Genomic DNA, 20,103 nt, shown 5'->3' on the forward strand with positions numbered 1-20,103 from the left:
AGGCCTCTTTACATCAATGTCTTCCAATATAAGCTATACAAAATCTTTTTTTTTCTCGGGAGCTCAATTCATTCATCCCTAAAATTTACGAGCCCCAGAGGACACAATTTGATAATTAAGTTTTTATACTTTAAGAAAACTAGTTCCGAAAATGGACATGCTTCGGAAAAATTCTGACAAAGCTGAATTTTATTAGAGATTTTCATCAATACACTTTCTTAAATATTCCCTCTTTTGAATTTTAGCACAAAATTAAAGGGGAAGTAAAAGGTGTTTAGTACGAATAACTTTTTTGTAGCTCACTAAATAACCTTTAAAATAAACAAAACTTTTTAAATATCGGCCAAAGTATTAACAAGGATGCAAATCCCAGAGATTTCTACTTTCCCGCACTTTTAAAGGTTTTTGAAGGTGCACTTTGAAAAAATGTTATCCAAAAAAGGAAAGGCAAATTATTAAAGTGTAACAGTAATTTTCAAACTAGTGTATTTGAGCGTTTTTCCCACCTTTATATTTGTTCTTTACCAAAAACCAGAGGGCTCTTAATGGAATGTCAAAGACACATACATAAGTCCCTCTAAGAAAATTCAGCTACCTCGGAATTTTTCGAAGTGAATATCTCATACTCCTCTACTCTTAGGCCACCCTACAATTTTGTTTTTAAAAAATCGTTGTTATTAAGGTAATGGTCATTTAGGAGCCCAAAAACGTCCATCCCAAAAGTAATAGCCAGGTACTAGGAACCTCTAGGTAATTCGTTTTTGAATTTGAGTATTTAAGGCATTTCAAAATTATTTTTTTTCTTTTAATAATCGGACTCATAACTCAGACAATTTCTAGTCCATACATTTAAAATTTTCAAAAACTAGGAGAGATATCCAATTCAAATAAATTTTGTTATATAGATAATATTGCACAAAAATGCAGAAGGGTCTCTTAAGAAAACTGCGTGGGTGGTTTTTTTACCATAGCAGTTTAAAAAAGGGGCTGGGATACGACCCACACTAATAACTTTCCATCCCGTCTGTCTATTTGTCTTACCAATATTAGTAGCATTTCTTAAATTTTTCCAATTGGATGAATGAAATTAATTTTCGAGGTATCAAGAACCAAACATAAATTTTTAACAAATTTGCGTAGTATTTTTTGTAGATTTTATTTTTTTATGAAAAAACGTACTGAATATCGAAAACAATATTTTCTGTGAAATAAAAAGAGTTTTGAAAGCTTTTTGAGTCGTAAGTAAATTTTCGCCAAGTTTTAGTATTGTTTTTTTGTTAGGTTTTTATTTTTTGTTTAAAATAGGTTTTCCTCAAAATTTAACTGAATGTTGACAAATATATTTTTTAAAAGATAAAAGTAGTTTAAGGCCAATGTCTTCAACTTTTGAAAAGTTATTTGAGTGGAAAATCAATTTTTAATAAGTCTTGTTAAATTTTCTTTTAAGTTTTTATTTTTTGTGAAAAAACTGTCAATTCGATTTTTCTCAAAAATTTTACTCCATACTGACAACAATATTTTTTAGGAGATAAAAGTAGTTTAAGCCCAATATTTCAAAGTTTTGAAAAGATATTTGAGTCGAAATTAGATTTTTACCAACTTTTATTAGTTTTTTTTTGTTTAGTTTTTTATTTTTTGTAAAAAAAACTGTCAATTCGATTTTTCTCAAAATCTTACCAGATGTTAAAAACGTTATTTTTCATTGCACAAAATTGTTTTGGAGATGAAATCATCTTGTATTCGTAAAATTTTCGATCAGACAAATTTCTGCCTCTGTATAACAAAATTTATTTGAAGTCGATATCTCTTCTGGTTCTTGAGCTATGGACGACGAAAAAACGTCGCGAACGCACAGACATCTTTCTAAAAAGCTTTTATTTCGATCCTAGGGACTTTGAAACGTCGAGAAATGTCAACATTTTTAATTTCCAATTTTTTGTTTGAAAATCGTTACAACGGTTTTATTTAAATAAATTTTTGTATACCTATGTACGAGTATATATACAAATTTTCCATATTTTCTTAAAAATATGTTTGTTTTGCAGTTTTTTAATGATTGAATAGAAATTTAGTCTGGGCGAATCATCATCATTTATATTATTTCCTGAGCATGTCTTACTTTTTGGGCCTCATACGAACATAATTTTAACAAACAAGGTGTCAAAACAAAAGGAATTTTCCGTATTTAATATGAATTTATAATTTATTGAAAAAATTCAACTTTTAATTATAATAAAAATATGAAATACTTGGAAAATATTATGTTAAATGAAATGGTTCATTTATTTGAATCAACTTATCGAATACACAATACATTTTGTCGGGAAGCTAGTTTCATTCCAAGACACAACTCATCCTAGGACAATTCATCCCGGAAATGAGAAATACTTGCAAGCATATTTAACGAAAACAACTAGATCGCTTATAGCTTTTTTCTTTGGATAGCTTTATTTTAATTTTATATTAAAAGAACCAGGATGAAAAATAAATTATGTGAAGATAAAAAAGAGGCAGAACATGAATGTTTAAATTGTAAGGCGATCGCCTATTGGTTGTGTAGCTAGGTAGGTGTCTATGCAGATAGATAGATAAAGACAAGTTTATGATGATAATGAAGGAATGTGCCTGATGAGTGGCGCTACACGGCCATCTTTTATTTACAATAGTTATAGTTATAAAAATACATAAATATGTACTAAATGCATTAGTTTGGATAAAAGATAGGAATGTATTCAAAATTTTGTCAAAATAATGCGCTCTTTCGGGTTCATTCACAATGAGATTCAAGTAAAATAATTTAAAAAAAACTAATTTAAGATTCAAAATATTACCTGAAAAATAATGTAAAATTTTCAAAAATGTAAATGTCATTTTAGAAATCAAAAACCCTTGATTATTAATTTTTTGTTTCTCGAAAATCGTTAGAGCGGTTTTTTGTATGTATAAAATTTTTCAATTTTGTTCTAAAAATATTTTTGGTATACATTTGTTTAAATTAAATTAAATTAAATTGGGTGGCGCAACAGTCCGTTGGGAACCAGAGTCTAGTGACTTACAACTCTCAACCATTCCTGTGTGCGAGTACTGTTGTCAGGAATGGAAGGGACCTACAATTTTAGTCCGAATCCGAACGGCTAATTTGAGAAAGCAGTTTTTCATGACAAGAATTACTCTTGAAGGATTTGTCAATTCCTCGCAAGAGGCAGTACCCGCGAAAAATATTTTTTTTTTAAATTAAGGTCGCACAGGCAGGGATTGAACCCAAGACCCCTTGCACGACAATCCAACGCATTTTGTTTTTTTAATTCATTTTTATTCATTCATTAATAAACCTAAAAAAAAAATAAAAAAATTGTACTTTTCATAATTAAATATTGTTACGCCCATATAATTATTGAAATCGGTTCAAAAGTTGCTGAGCAAATTAAGAAACAAAAAAAAACGGTTCTATGAGCGGTACCTTTCCGGCGCAATACAAAAATAGAGAATAAAATTTTAGGGAAAATTAAAAAAAAATCTATCGGTTTGTTTTTGAGAACTTTCGAATTTTCGTGTTTTGGCCAACAAAATTGTATGGGGGCCATTGTTAGTTTTGATCTAAGAAATTAAAAAACCGCCAATTGGAATCTGCTCAAAACCTTAACTTCCAAGTTTGAATTCAATCGACAGACGGACGTAACCGCGAACCCACTGTTTTCTACTTTTCTAAAATGGTAATGTAATGTTGGATTAAAACCTTGAGTTCGAAATTTTTGCACGAATCCAAAACTTGCCATATATGTATTTCCTATATGTCGCAAGTAAAAAACTTTAAGTTTTTTACCCGTTTTCGAGACACAAAAATGTTAACATTTTTTATCATCAAATATTATTTCAACATACATATTATGAAAGCTTGCGCATACAAAAATTATTGAAATTGGTGCATGAGTTCTGCAGACAATTTAAAAACAATAAAACGGTTCTATGCATTTTTATTGTTGAAAGAAATTAAGTCCAAATTAAGAACAAACGTTTTGAGAATATTTAATAAAAATCTATCGGTTTGTTTTTAAGAAAATTCGAATTTTCGATTTTTTACCAAAATATCCTTATGGGGTGTAGGTACTATTATTTTTGATCTTCAAAAAAAAATTAAAAATTATTTTACATGAATCTGCTTATAACCTAAATTTCCAAGCTTGAACTCAAAGGACAGTCAGACGGACGGAATCGGGGGACGCACTTTTTCATGTCGCAAGTAAAAATAATTATCTTACTATGCTTAAAGAAGAGGTAAGTCCAACTGTGGCCTAAGAAATAGGAGACCTAATAGTAAAAAGCCACACATATTGTATTGCAAGCAGTCACTGCCTTCTCCTTTCAGCCCCTTAAATCTTAGAGCACTTTAAAGCCTTAATGCTTAACTTATAAGGTGGAAATAGGCTTCAACAGTAAAAACTATTTTTTTAGTTGAAATCTGTATCATTTAAACGGATCTACTTGAGTTCTAGTGTTAACTGAATCTTTAAAAGCTTTATGCAAAATACTGTGTTGTGACGAGAAATTGACACAAATGGTTTTTGATAACCACTCATAATTTTCACCAATTTTTTTAGTCTAGAAAGACGACGACCCTAAAGTGCTTAAATTAAGCGAGTTGTGCACTGCAAAATTGTCACTATTTTTTAAGTGAATTTTAATAATTTAAAAACATTCTTGAAGCTTTAAGTTAAAGCGTAGCGTAGGGACCGAGCTGGCTGGAGACGCTTGTTGGTTGAGGCAAAGGTCCGCCCCGGACTGTAGCACCACCTTAAGTAAGTAAGTAAGTAATTTTTACTTATCAAATGTCAAAAGATAACACCTTTATAACTGACAGCTACACAAATAGTCAACTATATATTTCATATGACACCTCTCATTTAATTCCTTATTTCATCACAAAAATGTATTTCCACAAATTAAATTATTTGTTGATTTATTTGCTCCCGAAACATTTAGTGTACCATCATCACACGACATCTGGTGTTTGACATTAATTCCAATGATTGATTTTAACAACCACACACACTTTGTCTATTCTTATATTGTCAATATATTTATAGTACTTTCTACATCACCTACCCCATAGCACTTAAGTACTTTGTTCCTTTTATGACACTTATCAATGCAGTGCCATTCTTTGGTTCTTCATTTCCAGAATCGATGAGTTTTATTAAGCCATTCGCATATAAATGTACAGCATCATATAAATATGCAGCTTCAGCACTTATCTAAAATAAAAATAAAGAATGAAACCACATATATGAAATACTATTGATACATAAATGATTGAAAATCAATGATGTTGATGTTTGATGAAACAATATTTGGTAATGGATTTCGACTCTGACAGGACATCCTCCTGAAATCATAATTTTATATGACATACGAGTGAAATAACAAAACAAACAAATCAACATCATATTACGTTCATACACCATGGTATTTATGAAAACTATATCGTTTACAATAAATTGAACCGACCTGTTTGGATCCTCCAAAGTATCCCAATGGATTTGGAAAATTAAACGGTGGCTGTTCCATATATTTGTTTACCTAAAACAACAACAAAAACAAAGAATTGAAAATAATTTTGTATCTATGAAATTATAAATATATGCAAAAAAACAAGGACGAAGAAGGAATGCTAATGGTTTTTGAAATAAATCATGGTCCGTATACGTTTGCGGCTCGCTTAAATTTCCAAAATGTAATTGTTATTATAGTGAAGTTGAATAATGTTATTCCGGGGGAAAATGGGAGCTTATTTTTGGATTAATATGGTTGAGTGGATAACAAAACTTAGCATAATTGAAAAATGAAGGCAGGTACGTACTCTATATTTATATTTATAGGGAAATTTTAAACATTTGCATAATTGTAAAACCCATATTTTTTTAAACAAAACATTGCAAAAGTTTTGAAACAAGTTAAAGTTTATTGGAAATATTTAACTGTGGAATTATATGGTAATTATGCATTGTGGAATTTTAAAAAAGAAAAATATTAGAAAAATGAACATACACAAGTATCGGGGATTTTATTGCATTTTACATAATTATTTGTTCCATTTAAAAAAATATATGTCTGAAACGAGGATTCCAACTGAGTAATACTGAACCATTCTTGTGTGCGAGTACTGTTGACAGGGATAGAGGGGACTTACAGTTTTAAGCCAAATACGAACCACTTATTTAAGAAAGCACTTTTCATGACAAGAATTACTCTTGGAGGATTTGTCAATTCCTCACAAGATACAGTACCAGTGAAAAAAAACTTTACATGGCACTGTCAGTGTTTGAACCCAAGACCGTCCAACTTTCTCTTTTTTTTAAATTCATTCTTATTAATTCCATCTTAAAACTATCTTAAAGCTAGACAAAAATTCATAAAACTAGCCTGCTTAGCCATAACTTACAACAAACTTACCAGTCCCATACAGACACTCTAAGTTAAACAATAATATTTAGTTCCAGTGCCTTTTGGCTCCATGATCTATTTTACTATAATTCCATTTTTTATTTATTAGGAAAAAAAAAACTAATTTCAATAACTTTTTTTCATTTTTATTTAAAAACTTCTTAAAATAAAGTCCTTAATATAAAATTTAAAACTAACTTAAACTACCTATTCTACCTAACCTATAAACTACTTCAAACTAGAAAAATTAATTTAATTTGTTTGTTTTTCCTTTTTTTTGGAATTCGTTTTTTTTTGAAATTTTATTTTTGTGCCCCCATGTTCTATTCTATATTCCATGACTACCCACTATCAAGTGCCGATAGAAGCCACCAAAACTTGTTCTCCTGCTTCACCCTCTCAGTTCGGTCACGTTCCCCTACTGAACCGAAGGAATTCTGCTCCGTCTTGTGCCATGACGCCCCGATCGCATATCCACGGTTCGTCGTCTATTAATCTGTTAATAACTGTTAATCTATCCCATATTAGACCGCATCTATCTAAAAAGAGAAATGCCTCTAGTGGAATGAACCCGCTCAAGCGTGCACTTTCAAAATACTCGTCGTTCGGATAGAACGCCCCGAAAATTAAATTGTTGGTCGAAGACATAGCTCTTGCAATGTGACCTCGAACGAGTTTTATCACGAAATTGTCAATTCTGTTGATTCGAGTCTCGTTGTATAGGACCTCGTTGGAATAGTAGTGCACATAAGGAGATTCGGCTATTCGATATAAGCCGATACATCGTCGTAAACACTGCCGCTCGAACACCCGAAACTTCTTCATCTGGTAAGGGGCAACGTTGAACCACACAGGAGTGCCATAAACGATCATTGGCCGTATGAGGACCATGTATCAAATTACCTTCAGTCTGTAGCGCAGCCGTTTCGTCAGAACGAAATCTCTTCTAACCCTGGTCAATGCAGCATTTATATGTCTGTCAAAATATAAATACTGATCTAACCAAATACCGAGGTACTTCACTACACTTTTGTTCGTTAATGGCTGCCCGTGAAGATCAACGATGACTATCTTGCACCAATTCTTGCACGTATCCCCCGTAGCCCTAGCCAACGGAGTCCGACCGATTTTTTGACACATATTGGCCAGTATCTTAGCCATACCTTGACGAATGTTGGTTTTTAAGTGCTCAAGAGTTAAAGACGTATCACACAAAAAAGTCCAACGGTGTCAAATCACAAGATCTTGGTGACCAGGTCATATCGCCACGTCTAGAAATCACGCGGCCAGGAAATGTCTCTTGCACTAAAGCCATATTCGCTAGAGTTATGTGGCATGTGTCACCATCTTGTTGAAACCACATATTCTTTAAGCAGGCAAAAAGACGAAGGTTATCATATAACCATTACGCTCCGAATTGACGGTGGCAGTAGTTCCATCGTCGTTTTCGAAGAAGATTTTCGTAAATGTCAGACTTTCAACTGAAAATAAAACAGGTTAAACAACTAAGTTTGACAGATGTCAAACTCCAGCCCCATACTTTTAAACCCACAAAATGGATAACCTGTAATTATTTGATCCAAAAGAATGTTGAATTCGTTAACTCTAAAAGAATAACAAACCAAATTCCAGCTGTGGTGATCTGCAAACATATATTCTCATATTGCCTCCAAAGCTTTTATAAGCAATATAACAATTGTCATAAAACCTGTGGTAATAACTGTCCTTATCAACCTTAACTCGACGTTGCTTAACTGACGAAATTGAACTAACACTCCTAGATTCAATATCTTTCAGTTCAGATGAAATGCCATCTTATCTTGTAAAACGTTTTATTTCTACCTTAGCTCGTCTACTGTGTTGTGTGTTTATTTTTTCAAACCCCTGGAAGTCTTCAGCTATCCTACCCTTTTTATTTATATTGTTTCTTAATGACTTACAGAGCATGTGACCCAAATAATGCTTCGTCTGTCATACAAAAATAATAATAAAAACTTTTATAATTTAATTAAAGTTTCGAATTGGTGCATTGTTAATAATATGGAATTAAATATATCTAAGTGTAAGTGTAAGTGTAAGACTTTTACTCGAAAACGGTTACACTTTATATGTTATCTAATTAAGCGTACTTTAAAGGTTTGACAGCTTCAGTGATCTTGGCAGTGTAATGGATCAAAAACTAGACTCTTGTGCGGATAAGTATTTTCTATTTCACCTGTGTTTGGAGTCCTTGTTACCAAACAAACATGAATCGTTGAGAATCTGTTCAAAAACAATTTTTACTGTATGCCCTTCGACATATGCCATGGGGTAAAAACACACACCTACCACTAATGCCTTAGTTAATTCTAATCACTACATGACAGCCTAACTATTACAGACATTTTATTCGTCTATGATATTCTAATGAGAACAATCGACTCAAACCATCTTTTGTTGAACTCAACATAAATATTTATTCTCGTTGCTTAAGAATTATTAAAGATTTCTTCAATCAAAGATTAAAAAGACCGAATTATGGAAGTCATGAACCGATGTTTGCTGCATGTGCAGTTTTCAATAGTTTTATAATTTTGATTTTAATATATCAAAGTATTGTTTAACAAAAAAATGAAGTAGGTATATAGAATTCACAGCATCAATGCTAATTAATCAATAAATTTGTAGTTAGACAAATAAAACTAAATAAATATGTATTCAATTTAATTCGACTAGAAAATGGCTATAATTTATATTGTTTCTGCTGTTCACTCCATTAACAACAAAAGTTGATCAGAATTCAATTTAACTTGTGGATTCAATTAATCAATATTAAATTGAAGTTGAAAGAAGAAAAAATTGTTTTAAAATGAATTAATGCCTTGCATTTTATCACCTTATAGTCTATGCCACTTAAAAGCAGTGTTAATGTAATTATAAAACACTCATCAACTTAAGGGCGATAGTTAATCAAGTGCAAATGAGCAATTATGCACTTAAATCAATATGAACACGCATCTATTTAAAAATCTTTCAGAGAATGATAGTAAAAATACACCAACTGAATTTCAAAGTCAATGTCAATTTTATTTTAGAATAAAGAGGTACTTACGGAATTTCTAAAAATATTTCAATTCAAAATTTAAAACTAAACGAAAAACCTTTAACGATAAAATGATGAAAGTTTAACTATAAAGTTTTAGACTATTTCTATCTTCGAAAACGTCAGTTATGTATTCAAGTTAATTTTGAATTCCAGGAAAAGTCGAACTAGATTCTGAGTTTAATTAATGGAGACGAATTTTGTGAAATACGTCGTCAGTCTATAGCCAAGCCGACTAAAGTGATTTCCTTCAAATTGTGAAAAAGGGAGTACAAGAAAAGTTTTAAAGCAAAAAAAGGGTTTTTTTAGCTTATAGAAATGTTTTATTTGGGACATGATCTATACTTTTTGGTGAAACTGGTGAAAAAACAGTTATGGTTTTTCAATCATCATCGGTGTCATGAGAAAATAATGTTTTAATTAAAGTTTTTTGAAAGCTAAGGAACATTTTCGGATTTGAATTTTCCAGTTGAATTACAAAAAGGTCATTCATTTATGTTTCGACAAATTAAATTCTACTTTAAATTGCATACAAAAACAGTTCACATTAATTTAAAACAAAAAAGTGATAAGGGAAAATAATCGCGACTTAAAACTCAAATTGATGTCCATAAAAATTATCACCTAATTTGGTTTCGCCTTAAGTTTAAGTTTAAGTTTAAGTTTAAGTTTAAGTTTAAGTTTAAGTTTAAGTTTAAGTTTAAGTTTAAGTTTAAGTTTAAGTTTAAGTTTAAGTTTAAGTTTAAGTTTAAGTTTAAGTTTAAGTTTAAGTTTAAGTTTAAGTTTAAGTTTAAGTTTAAGTTTAAGTTTAAGTTTAAGTTTAAGTTTAAGTTTAAGTTTAAGTTTAAGTTTAAGTTTAAGTTTAAGTTTAAGTTTAAGTTTAAGTTTAAGTTTAAGTTTAAGTTTAAGTTTAAGTTTAAGTTTAAGTTTAAGTTTAAGTTTAAGTTTAAGTTTAAGTTTAAGTTTAAGTTTAAGTTTAAGTTTAAGTTTAAGTTTAAGTTTAAGTTTAAGTTTAAGTTTAAGTTTAAGTTTAAGTTTAAGTTTAAGTTTAAGTTTAAGTTTAAGTTTAAGTTTAAGTTTAAGTTTAAGTTTAAGTTTAAGTTTAAGTTTAAGTTTAAGTTTAAGTTTAAGTTTAAGTTTAAGTTTAAGTTTAAGTTTAAGTTTAAGTTTAAGTTTAAGTTTAAGTTTAAGTTTAAGTTTAAGTTTAAGTTTAAGTTTAAGTTTAAGTTTAAGTTTAAGTTTAAGTTTAAGTTTAAGTTTAAGTTTAAGTTTAAGTTTAAGTTTAAGTTTAAGTTTAAGTTTAAGTTTAAGTTTAAGTTTAAGTTTAAGTTTAAGTTTAAGTTTAAGTTTAAGTTTAAGTTTAAGTTTAAGTTTAAGTTTAAGTTTAAGTTTAAGTTTAAGTTTAAGTTTAAGTTTAAGTTTAAGTTTAAGTTTAGTTCGAAAATTTTAGTTTACGATTTCTTTCTGTCAATTTCGTATTGAAATTTAGTTTCTTTTTTTTTGTCTTTATTTTTTTATGTTGATTTCTCATTTATTTAATTTTTCAAACTCAAACGAAGATCTAATCCCAAAGGTTGTAGTGTAAATCTACTGTTTTATATTAAATAGTAACATAAGGTTTATTCGGGTATGTTAAAAAGTATATTATGCACAGATAAGTAAAAATGACGGAATTATTCGGTTCTTCTACCCAGATTCAAATTTTCTAAAACCCAAATTCTAAATTAACATCTTTTTGCCATGTATTTTCTTAAAACAACACAAATCACAATTAAATGCAAGAAAAAACCCAGATTTCCAAAATATATTCAAATAAAATAAGCTTATTTGTAGTTCCTTAAACTGTGGATCGTTTCCAAACACACTCTTTAATATTCCTATCCCTAGACAAGGATAACGAATCAATGTTTCCTTTCCTCAGAAATCACTCAATATTTTTTTCATGTGAGGAGGCAAAAGGGAAGCAATCGAAGGATTAAAATCTCTTGTTATTGAAAAAGGGTTAAGCTGGACAGGCCCATATATAGGTCAATCCCTTTGGATTTGAGATCTTTCAAATCAAAAGCAAATTATGTGACATTGAGCAAAAACATTATGTTTTGATAGATCCTATTTTTCTGTTAAATGAGGGAAAAAAAGGAAAAAGGGAAAACACAATGTTAACCAAAGGAGCAAACCTCATAAAGCACAATGCAAAAGAAAACAACACTCAATCAAAGATAAATATCAAAACAAACCATCCTTGATAAATCATTCTGATTGATTAAATTTTTCTATCATTTGAACTTCACTTCCATCACGATGCTGGCCTACAATCTTTTTCTTGAAAATTGAAAAATTGTTACTTTATTTTTTCCATTTTCAAATGGTCAAACCTCATTGACCATTTCTGTTTTCATAGTTAAGTTTGCTAGGTACGAGTTTAAGTGCAATTTATTATCAAACCCTTCGTCCTTGTTATTTATTGTTACTTTTCAAACCGTACTTACTTCTTTGGTAAAATTTTGAAATAACGTTGGTGCTGTAGGAAATATTCCCAGATACGATTGGAATGCCTCTTCAGCCTTCGAATCAATTGTTTCCAACAATAAGCCACGCAAATACTTGTCCGGCGACGATGGATCATATTGTTCGATGTCAATGCCCACAACAAAGTATTCGCCCTTGGAAAGGAGTCCTTTCTTATGTAAACTCACCATGAGCCCAACGTGCTCGTAATAATGACTTAGGAAATGACTTAGGATTAAGTAAACTGAAAAAGAAATGAACAAGAAAAGAGAAAAACAAAGAGAAATAAAAGAAAATATTTAATAAATAAACCTAACCGAGATGTAATATTACAGTTTTACAGTTGGAAGGAGGAAGAATAAATGGTCCAAGTTGGACTGTGACAAGTCTGGCAACTGACAAGGAAGTGGAGTGAGCTGAGTTGTTTGAGTAGACTTTATTATAGTAGCCCCTAAGATTTAAGGGATATTAACTACTGTGGGATAAAATTTAATGTGAGGGATGATTATTATTGGCTTACAGAAATCTGAAGAAATATCGAATATCTGGGGGTGCAATCTTTAGACACGTTTCGCGTTCGATGGTCATGCTTTTTCTGAGGAACGAACAAAAGAATTTAGACACCAACAAAATGTCAAACTGTCAGCCATCGGCAGAACTTCTGTCAAACTGCATGATACCTGACAAGTATTTGACAGTGTTGACATCACAAACTTTTATTGAGTGGACTTGACGTCTCTTCATTTTATCACGCTCCTATAACTCGATGGATAAACAGTCTTTTGTTTAACATGTGTGGAATAAGCATCAAGTGACAAAAGTTCAAAGTGTGAACAGAATCTTTGAGGACGAGAACTGTCAATCTGACACTAATCGAAGAAGTCATCAGTGCAGCATGTCCTTCACCTTTGCACTTAGAACTTTCCAGACAAATTTTCATAAGTTATGTAACCAATCAATATTAACTTTAAAAACATCTTAAACGAATGTCAACTCTAGGTATTGTTTGACAAATTTCAATGTCGAGACGTTACCATTCAGGATCATGTATGAAATAAAACACTAATTTCAAATTTAACTAAACATAAATCATTTGCTGTCTCCGGGAAGTATGTTCTGGCAATAAACAGCGACAGTGATGTAAATTTACGATGCTGTTTTTGCAACAAGGATGCACTACACAACACTTCCTTCTCAAACTTCTCTACTCTACCACACGACACTATTAGCATCCACCAAAGGCAACCAACGGAGGCAACGCCAACAACTGAGGCAACCGACAAGAAAAACTTTTTACCGCTTTATAGCGTCTATAAATATACTCGTATACTTACTTCGTGTGTTTGAATAAGTCTTTTCCACTAACTCATCAAAAGGATTTGCCATGAAGCCATGATGATAGATTGTATTCCATGTTAGGGTATCACGAACCTTTACACCAGCCTTACGCAAAATATTCAGTATAGTATCCGCTATAGGGTTATACAAGCTCTTCACATTGTCAAGATACAGGAATGTCACCTGGATGTGATGAAAAGGAAATAAAAACCGACATCATATTTTTGCAACGAACTATTATATCCTTTTTTTGTTGTGTGTGGCTTTGCCTTTGGGCCTGAATATTACTCACTTGAGTCCAATTGAAAGCTAAAAGTAGTGAGACAACAGATTTCGAAATCTGTGTGTCGGGCGGACGTGTTCGGGCAAATGTGGGGAAATCCTTTTTATTCGAAGTATCCCTGTGTGTGCAGTACTGAAAAAAAATTATAGGGATAAAGTCATATAAAGGACATGGTCCTTTGTTCTTGTGGATCCTTTTTTTTTTCAACTTACATATGAAATCATTGGAAGATTAAAAGCAGCTGCCATTCGTCCTTCATGTACACAAGTTTCCTGAGGGCCTATATAACCAGCAACTTGACGTGTCCATAGAGAAGCTGTCTGTCTGATGCTAGACACTTCATCACCATAAGTTTCAGCAACAACAAATGCAATCGAGTGACCAAGGTTTTTCAATTTTCCAGAATTAACTTGTGAAACAGCGAGAGATATTGCTCCGGAAATAGTTATTCCTAGAATAATGGTTATTAATAAAGTGAGTTGTCGTTTATTTTCATACAAGTTTTAAGCAAAATCTGTCATAAAGGGCATTCTCAAGCTGATGTACATTTTTAAGACTTAAATTGAAAAGTTTAATCGATCTTTAGAAAAACTTCAGTATTATGTACATAATTGATGGTGACGAAGCCAACGTGTTCCTGTCAGATGTCAAATAATTTTTTTTATAATTGGCAACACTTGTTTACACTATTGTGACATGTCAAATGTTCTTTTAAATTTTCCAGACATAGTCCAAATCTAATGTTAATTTTAGGACAAATGGACATTGGACAAGTCGTTTTGCAAACTTATTTTGATAAAATACAAGTGGTTCTGTCAACTTTCAAATATTAGGTTCACAAAATTTGCTACAACAATATTTAAAATTTTCAACTATGGCGTTACTAATAAATTTTGTATGTCAACATGACAGCTAATAATTTATTGTTGTTGTGAATTGTCAACACTGATATGTCTAAGTTAGTAACTTAAATCCAAAACTTGCCTTAATTTTATGAAAATTTGTATTTTTAAATTTTCGTTGTTGTGTTCGCAGCAAAAATCTTTTTTCATAGAACTGGCAACACTCAATAATGGTAAAAGTGTTTATTTTGGGACATTGATAACAAACAATTTTGTAAACAAAAAATATATATTAATTTGACAGAAAGGTCTTAACGCTGTCAGCTATTAAAAAGTAATTTTAAGTATTTTAACACCTCCTAAAAACACCTTAAGGATTTAGATCTTGAATTAATTTCGAAGAAAATTATTACGATTGTTTTTGTATCTGCTTTTTTGACGGAAAACACGTTGCGCTGTCAGCTATCAAATTATTTTGTTTATTGCTGACCCTGCCTAATTCAAATCTTGCCTTAATTTTGGGACACTTTTTGCCTCTAATTCACTATCGTAGGCTACAAAAACATGCATGGGAATACCGGATCTAAATATTTTTAACTTCCCATAGGAAGTTATTGTAATGGGTCCGATTTGTCAAATTAAAAATCTTGACATTTCCCGACGTTTCAAGGTCCCTGGAGTCAAAATAAAAGGTTTTTATAAACACAAAATTTTGTTATGGAAATCGGACCATGGGGGCGCTGCCTGTACGAAAATTAAGTGTGAGAGAAGCGTCAATGCTTGAAACGTTGACTATCACACGATTAGACAAAATAATATTTATTTAAGCCAACGTTATTTTTATTTTTTTCATATTAGGGTGTTTTTAAATGTAGGTTTACAAATGACATCATTTTTACATCAAAGAGTCAACACTTTGACCGTTGACAATTTACCGTAATCTTCTAATATTAGCTTTAGACTTTTTTCTTTAATATTTTGCAATTCGAAACAGTTGTGTTAAAAAAAATTGAGAATTTTTGCATATGTACGTATTTGAAAACATATTTTCCTATATATATCCTTTTGGAAGCAGATAGGTTAAAAAAGGTCCATGAATAAGTACGATAGTATCTGTTTAGGTAGGCCGGTTCTTGCGTAGATAAAAATGTTATTTTAGAACCTACAATCCTCCTCCCATATTTTGTTTTGTTTTTTTTTTTTTAAACGGACAAATGGCTCAAGATAATGTAATAGCTTTTTGCGTTCTAAGGAAAAAGGGCATTATACAAAAAATATTATTATTTTACTCAAAATTATTGTCTCGACTTAACTTGATTTAATGGAAAAAATGGTAGATACGAGTACATTCAAAATTAATGAAATGAAATGTTCATTAATTTCAATTTTTTCCTTATGATTTTCACGAGCTTTTCAATGTTCGCTTGAACTAAAATGAAACTTTTATGTATATAAATATGCAAATTGAAATGAATTGTCAGGTGTAATTAATTATTTAAATAATCACGTTACAAAGAATGCCATTCTAATTTTACTGAATTTAATTAAGGAATTAAGATCAACAAACCTTAACATTTAAGAAATGCACTTCAAATTTTATATTGAAATCAAATAAAATTTTTATGGCTAACTAAATCTTTGTCAATTTTAATTTTCACCTCAATTTTTTATTGATTTATTTGTATAGTGCTAATATCACATCTACTAAAAAGAGAAAGCATATTATTAGATACTTTGATTTCAAAATCTATTTTTTAAATGCGATGTTAGTCAAAAAAAAAAAAAAAACAATTTGTACCCAATTTAGTACAATTTGCGTACTTTTTTGTAGATTTTAATTTATGTAAAAAAAACTGACTGTTGGATTTTTATAAAAATTAGCTGAAAGTCGAAAATAATATTTTCTGTGAGTTAAAATTAGTTTGAAGCCAATGTTTTAAATTTTTGAAAAGATATTTTTTGTTTTAAGTATTGTTTTTTGATATTAAGTCTTAGTATTGTTTCTTTTTTTTAGGTTTTTATTTTTTGTACAAAAACTGTTCGATTTTTCTTATTAACCAGATGTCAAAATCGTTATTTCTATTTTTTTTTATTTTGAAGATAAAATCATTTTTTATTCGTAAAATATTCAGGGGGACAAACATTTTTTTTATGTTTTTTTGTATTTAAGAAAAACTTTTTTTCCCAAAAATATACTGGGTTTGGTATCACGTTACAATGTATAATATACATTTTAACTCCAGTCGATAGCGTCATTGGTTCACATTTTTTTTCTAATTGCTATGGTAAAAAAAGTACCCACTTAATTTTTTTGAGAGTCCTTTCTGCATGATTCTTCATTATTATCTGTATAACAACTTTTATTTGAAGTCAATATCCCCATTGGTTCTTGAGCTATGGACGACGAAAAAAGTCCCAAAACTTACGGAAGTACGGACGCACGAATGTACGTGCACACACACACAGACTTCTCTCTAAAAAATTTGTATTTCGACTCTAAAGACCTTGAAATGTCAAAATTTTCAATTCGACAAATGTGATTATAATTACAATAACTTCCTATGAGAAGTTAATAACATTTGAATTTTCTCAAGAAATTTCTGAAGTTAATGTACCTTGTATAGGTCATTCTTTTTAATTATTTATCCCTAAAAGAAAACTAAACAAAAAATATTTCCTTTATTATAAACATGGTTTAAAAATATCTGTCTTATTTGAAAATGATTCGAAAAAAGTAGGTAAAACTTTAATTTTTTTAGTTTATATTCTAATTCTTTTTTTGTATTGTTGTGTTTTTTAATTTTCTTCATCCCCAATCAACCAATCACAACCCACATTATACAGAATATAAATTATAAAAGAATGTCTTTTCATTGCCTCCCTCGAACTTTCACTGAGCTTGTATACATTCTTCTCTATCTTCTGTTTTTTTAATAATCTGGAAATTTATTATTTTATATTGAAATTCTCTCTCATTTTTAACCCCACCCCAATACATCAATACATTAAACATGAAAAACATGTGAACTAATTGTTTAGGAAGTCGTAAAAAGATGTCAGGTCGAGCGTTCCTCTTCAAATTAATATACAAAGGTGACACCAAACAAGTATATTTTTTGAAAAAAAAAATCCAATTAATGGTTTCAATATAAATAAAAAAAAAACTGAAAAAAAATTGTCAATCCGAAAACTTTACGAACACAAAATGATTTCATCTTCCAAACAATTTTATGCAACGAAAAATAACGTTTTTAAAATCAAATTGACAGTTTTTTGAATAAAAAGTAAAAACCTAAAAAAACATTATTCAAAGTTGGTAAACATTGATTTTGGACTCAAATAACTTTTCAAAACCTTGAGATTATGGCTTCCAACTAATTTTATCTTATAAGAAATATTATTTTCAACATTTTGAAAAATTTTGAGAAAAATCGAATTGACCGGTTTTTTACAAAGAATAAAAACCTAAACAAAACAAAATAAATAAAAGTTGTTAAACATTTATTTTCGATTCAAATATATTTTCAAAACTTGGAGATATTGGCTTTTCATCTTTTAAAAAATATCGTTGTCAACATACAATCTAATGTTGAGAAAAATCGGATCGACAGTTTTCCTGCAAAAAATAAAAACCTAACACAAAAACAGTACAAAAACTTGGTCAAAATTTACTTTCGTCTCAAATAGCTTTTCGAAAATTGAAAATATCATCCTCAAACTTTTTTATTTCACAGAAAAAATTGTTTTCGATATTCAGTAGTTTTTTTTATAAAACTCCAACAGTCCGTTTTATCATACAACATATTTTCTGCAAAAAATAGGACGCAAATTTGATAAAAAATTGATGTTCGGTTCATTCGTCTAATTTTTCAAAATTTGAAATGGTACTAAAATTGGTAACAATTTATTTTCGAATAAAAATTTGTTTTGAAAAAAAAAAAAAATGATTTTTTAACTTTACTATTTCTTTATACGAAAATTATTGTTGGTAATTTAAATTTTTTTAAGAATAATTTAACTGACAACGTTTTTAACCTAACCCAAGAAAGGAAGTTATCAGTGTGGGTTGCATCCCCGCCTCTTTTTTAAAATTAATTTCGAACTCTTGGAATTATGAAGTTAGGTAAATCCTACTTTCATTGCTTTATAACACAATATAATAATAATCAAGAATATTTACTTAGAAATGAATTTCAAATATCATAATTTTTTAATGTGGAGTTACGAGGTCTGCTTAAAAAAGGAACAGACTTATGTGTTCATTTTGAAATATGTACATTTCTGCTACTGCCATATTTTATTCAGTTTTCATTCTAGCGAACAGTTTTGTATAGCAGAGATAAATCTGTAATGTCGAATTAAACAATTTGTTCTGACAAGCGTCAAAGGCTTCTAAGAATTGCCAACTCTTACATAATTAAGTAGTATTGTTCTCTCTTAAATTGTTCATTGCGCAAGCCTTAACTGCAGTCCCGGTAACGAAATCAAATTTTCAGTAATTTTGAGAAATTCTATGTGTGCCAAAAACGTTTAAAAACGTTATTTTCTTAGCTAATCAATTATTATTCCAACAAAAATAATACAAAATAGAAGCAGTCATTTTTGGACACCCTAAACTATAATTGTGTTTTTCACTGTTAGCTTTCAAAATATTTTTCTTTCGAGTTCTCAATAAAAACTTAACAGTAAAAACAGTTGCAAACTCCAAACATATGTGAATTGTGTGACATTCTAAAAGCAAGTAAAGCGTAAACACATTGTTTCAAAAGACTACAGTTAATTCTGTTTAAGTGGCAACACTAAACTTCTACAATTATTGAAAGTTCAACGCTTGTGTCAATTTATTGGCTAACAAAAATGAATTACATTAATTTTGTCAACACTACAAACATGTTAAATAAAAATTGCCAATATTTTTGGGACAGTCCTCACTATAAATTTTGTATTCAAACGAGAATTTATAATTTTCATAAAAAAGATTTTCTTCTGATTTCAAATTTGAATTTGTAAGAAGCTGCAGATTTGTAGCTTATTTTGTGTAATAATGAAAAGACCATATTTTGACTAAACACACTATATTCTGTCAGCTGTACAAGAAATCTGTAATATTTAAATAGTGGCTTTATTTTGGGACACTCTTTACAGTTTGTAATTTTGAATACACGTTGTTCTGTCCACTGTCAAATTGTTATTTTATCTAGTTTGCCCAACACTTAACTGCACAACTCTTAGCAGATTTCACATTTTGGGAACATTTTTAGAAAAAAAATTTTGTACACTTAAGCTTCCAAAATTATTTTTGGGTTCAAACTTTTTAGAGAAATCCAAAATTTCCTTTTATTTTGAGACACTCTTTTTAAAATCATTTTCTGTACTGTCAAAAAATCTATATAACGAAAAGAAAGTTGTTTAACTTGGTTGTTCAAAGTTGATAATAACTTTAAAACTTATGTTCATTTTGGGACAGCTTTTACAAGAAATTTAGTTAACTAAAAAAAAGAATGTACCTAACCTAATTATTTTCTTGAAATAATAGGGGTAAAATTTAAATACAACTTTTCGTACAAACTATCCTGAAATGTTGTAAGTTTAATGTACATAACTTTATG

The 20,103-nt window shown here is 29.9% G+C and overlaps 1 protein-coding gene across 2 annotated transcripts in view; it reads right to left on the reverse strand.

Annotated features, from left to right (window-relative positions):
- The window catches only part of LOC129939328 (speract receptor), a 141,482-nt gene that overhangs the window by 16,744 nt on the left and 104,635 nt on the right, over window positions 1-20,103 (reverse strand). For both annotated transcript variants that reach the window (XM_056047304.1, XM_056047303.1), the window contains 6 exons: window positions 13,865-14,103; window positions 13,662-13,784; window positions 13,366-13,552; window positions 12,013-12,275; window positions 5,506-5,577; window positions 5,104-5,252 (listed from right to left, as the gene is read on the reverse strand). In XM_056047304.1, coding sequence (XP_055903279.1) covers window positions 5,104-5,252; window positions 5,506-5,577; window positions 12,013-12,275; window positions 13,366-13,552; window positions 13,662-13,784; window positions 13,865-14,103 — 1,033 coding nt within the window. The remainder of the gene's footprint in view (window positions 1-5,103; window positions 5,253-5,505; window positions 5,578-12,012; window positions 12,276-13,365; window positions 13,553-13,661; window positions 13,785-13,864; window positions 14,104-20,103) is intronic.

This window comes from Eupeodes corollae, chromosome 1, assembly GCF_945859685.1.
Source record: "Eupeodes corollae chromosome 1, idEupCoro1.1, whole genome shotgun sequence".
Classification (NCBI taxonomy): domain Eukaryota; kingdom Metazoa; phylum Arthropoda; class Insecta; order Diptera; family Syrphidae; genus Eupeodes; species Eupeodes corollae.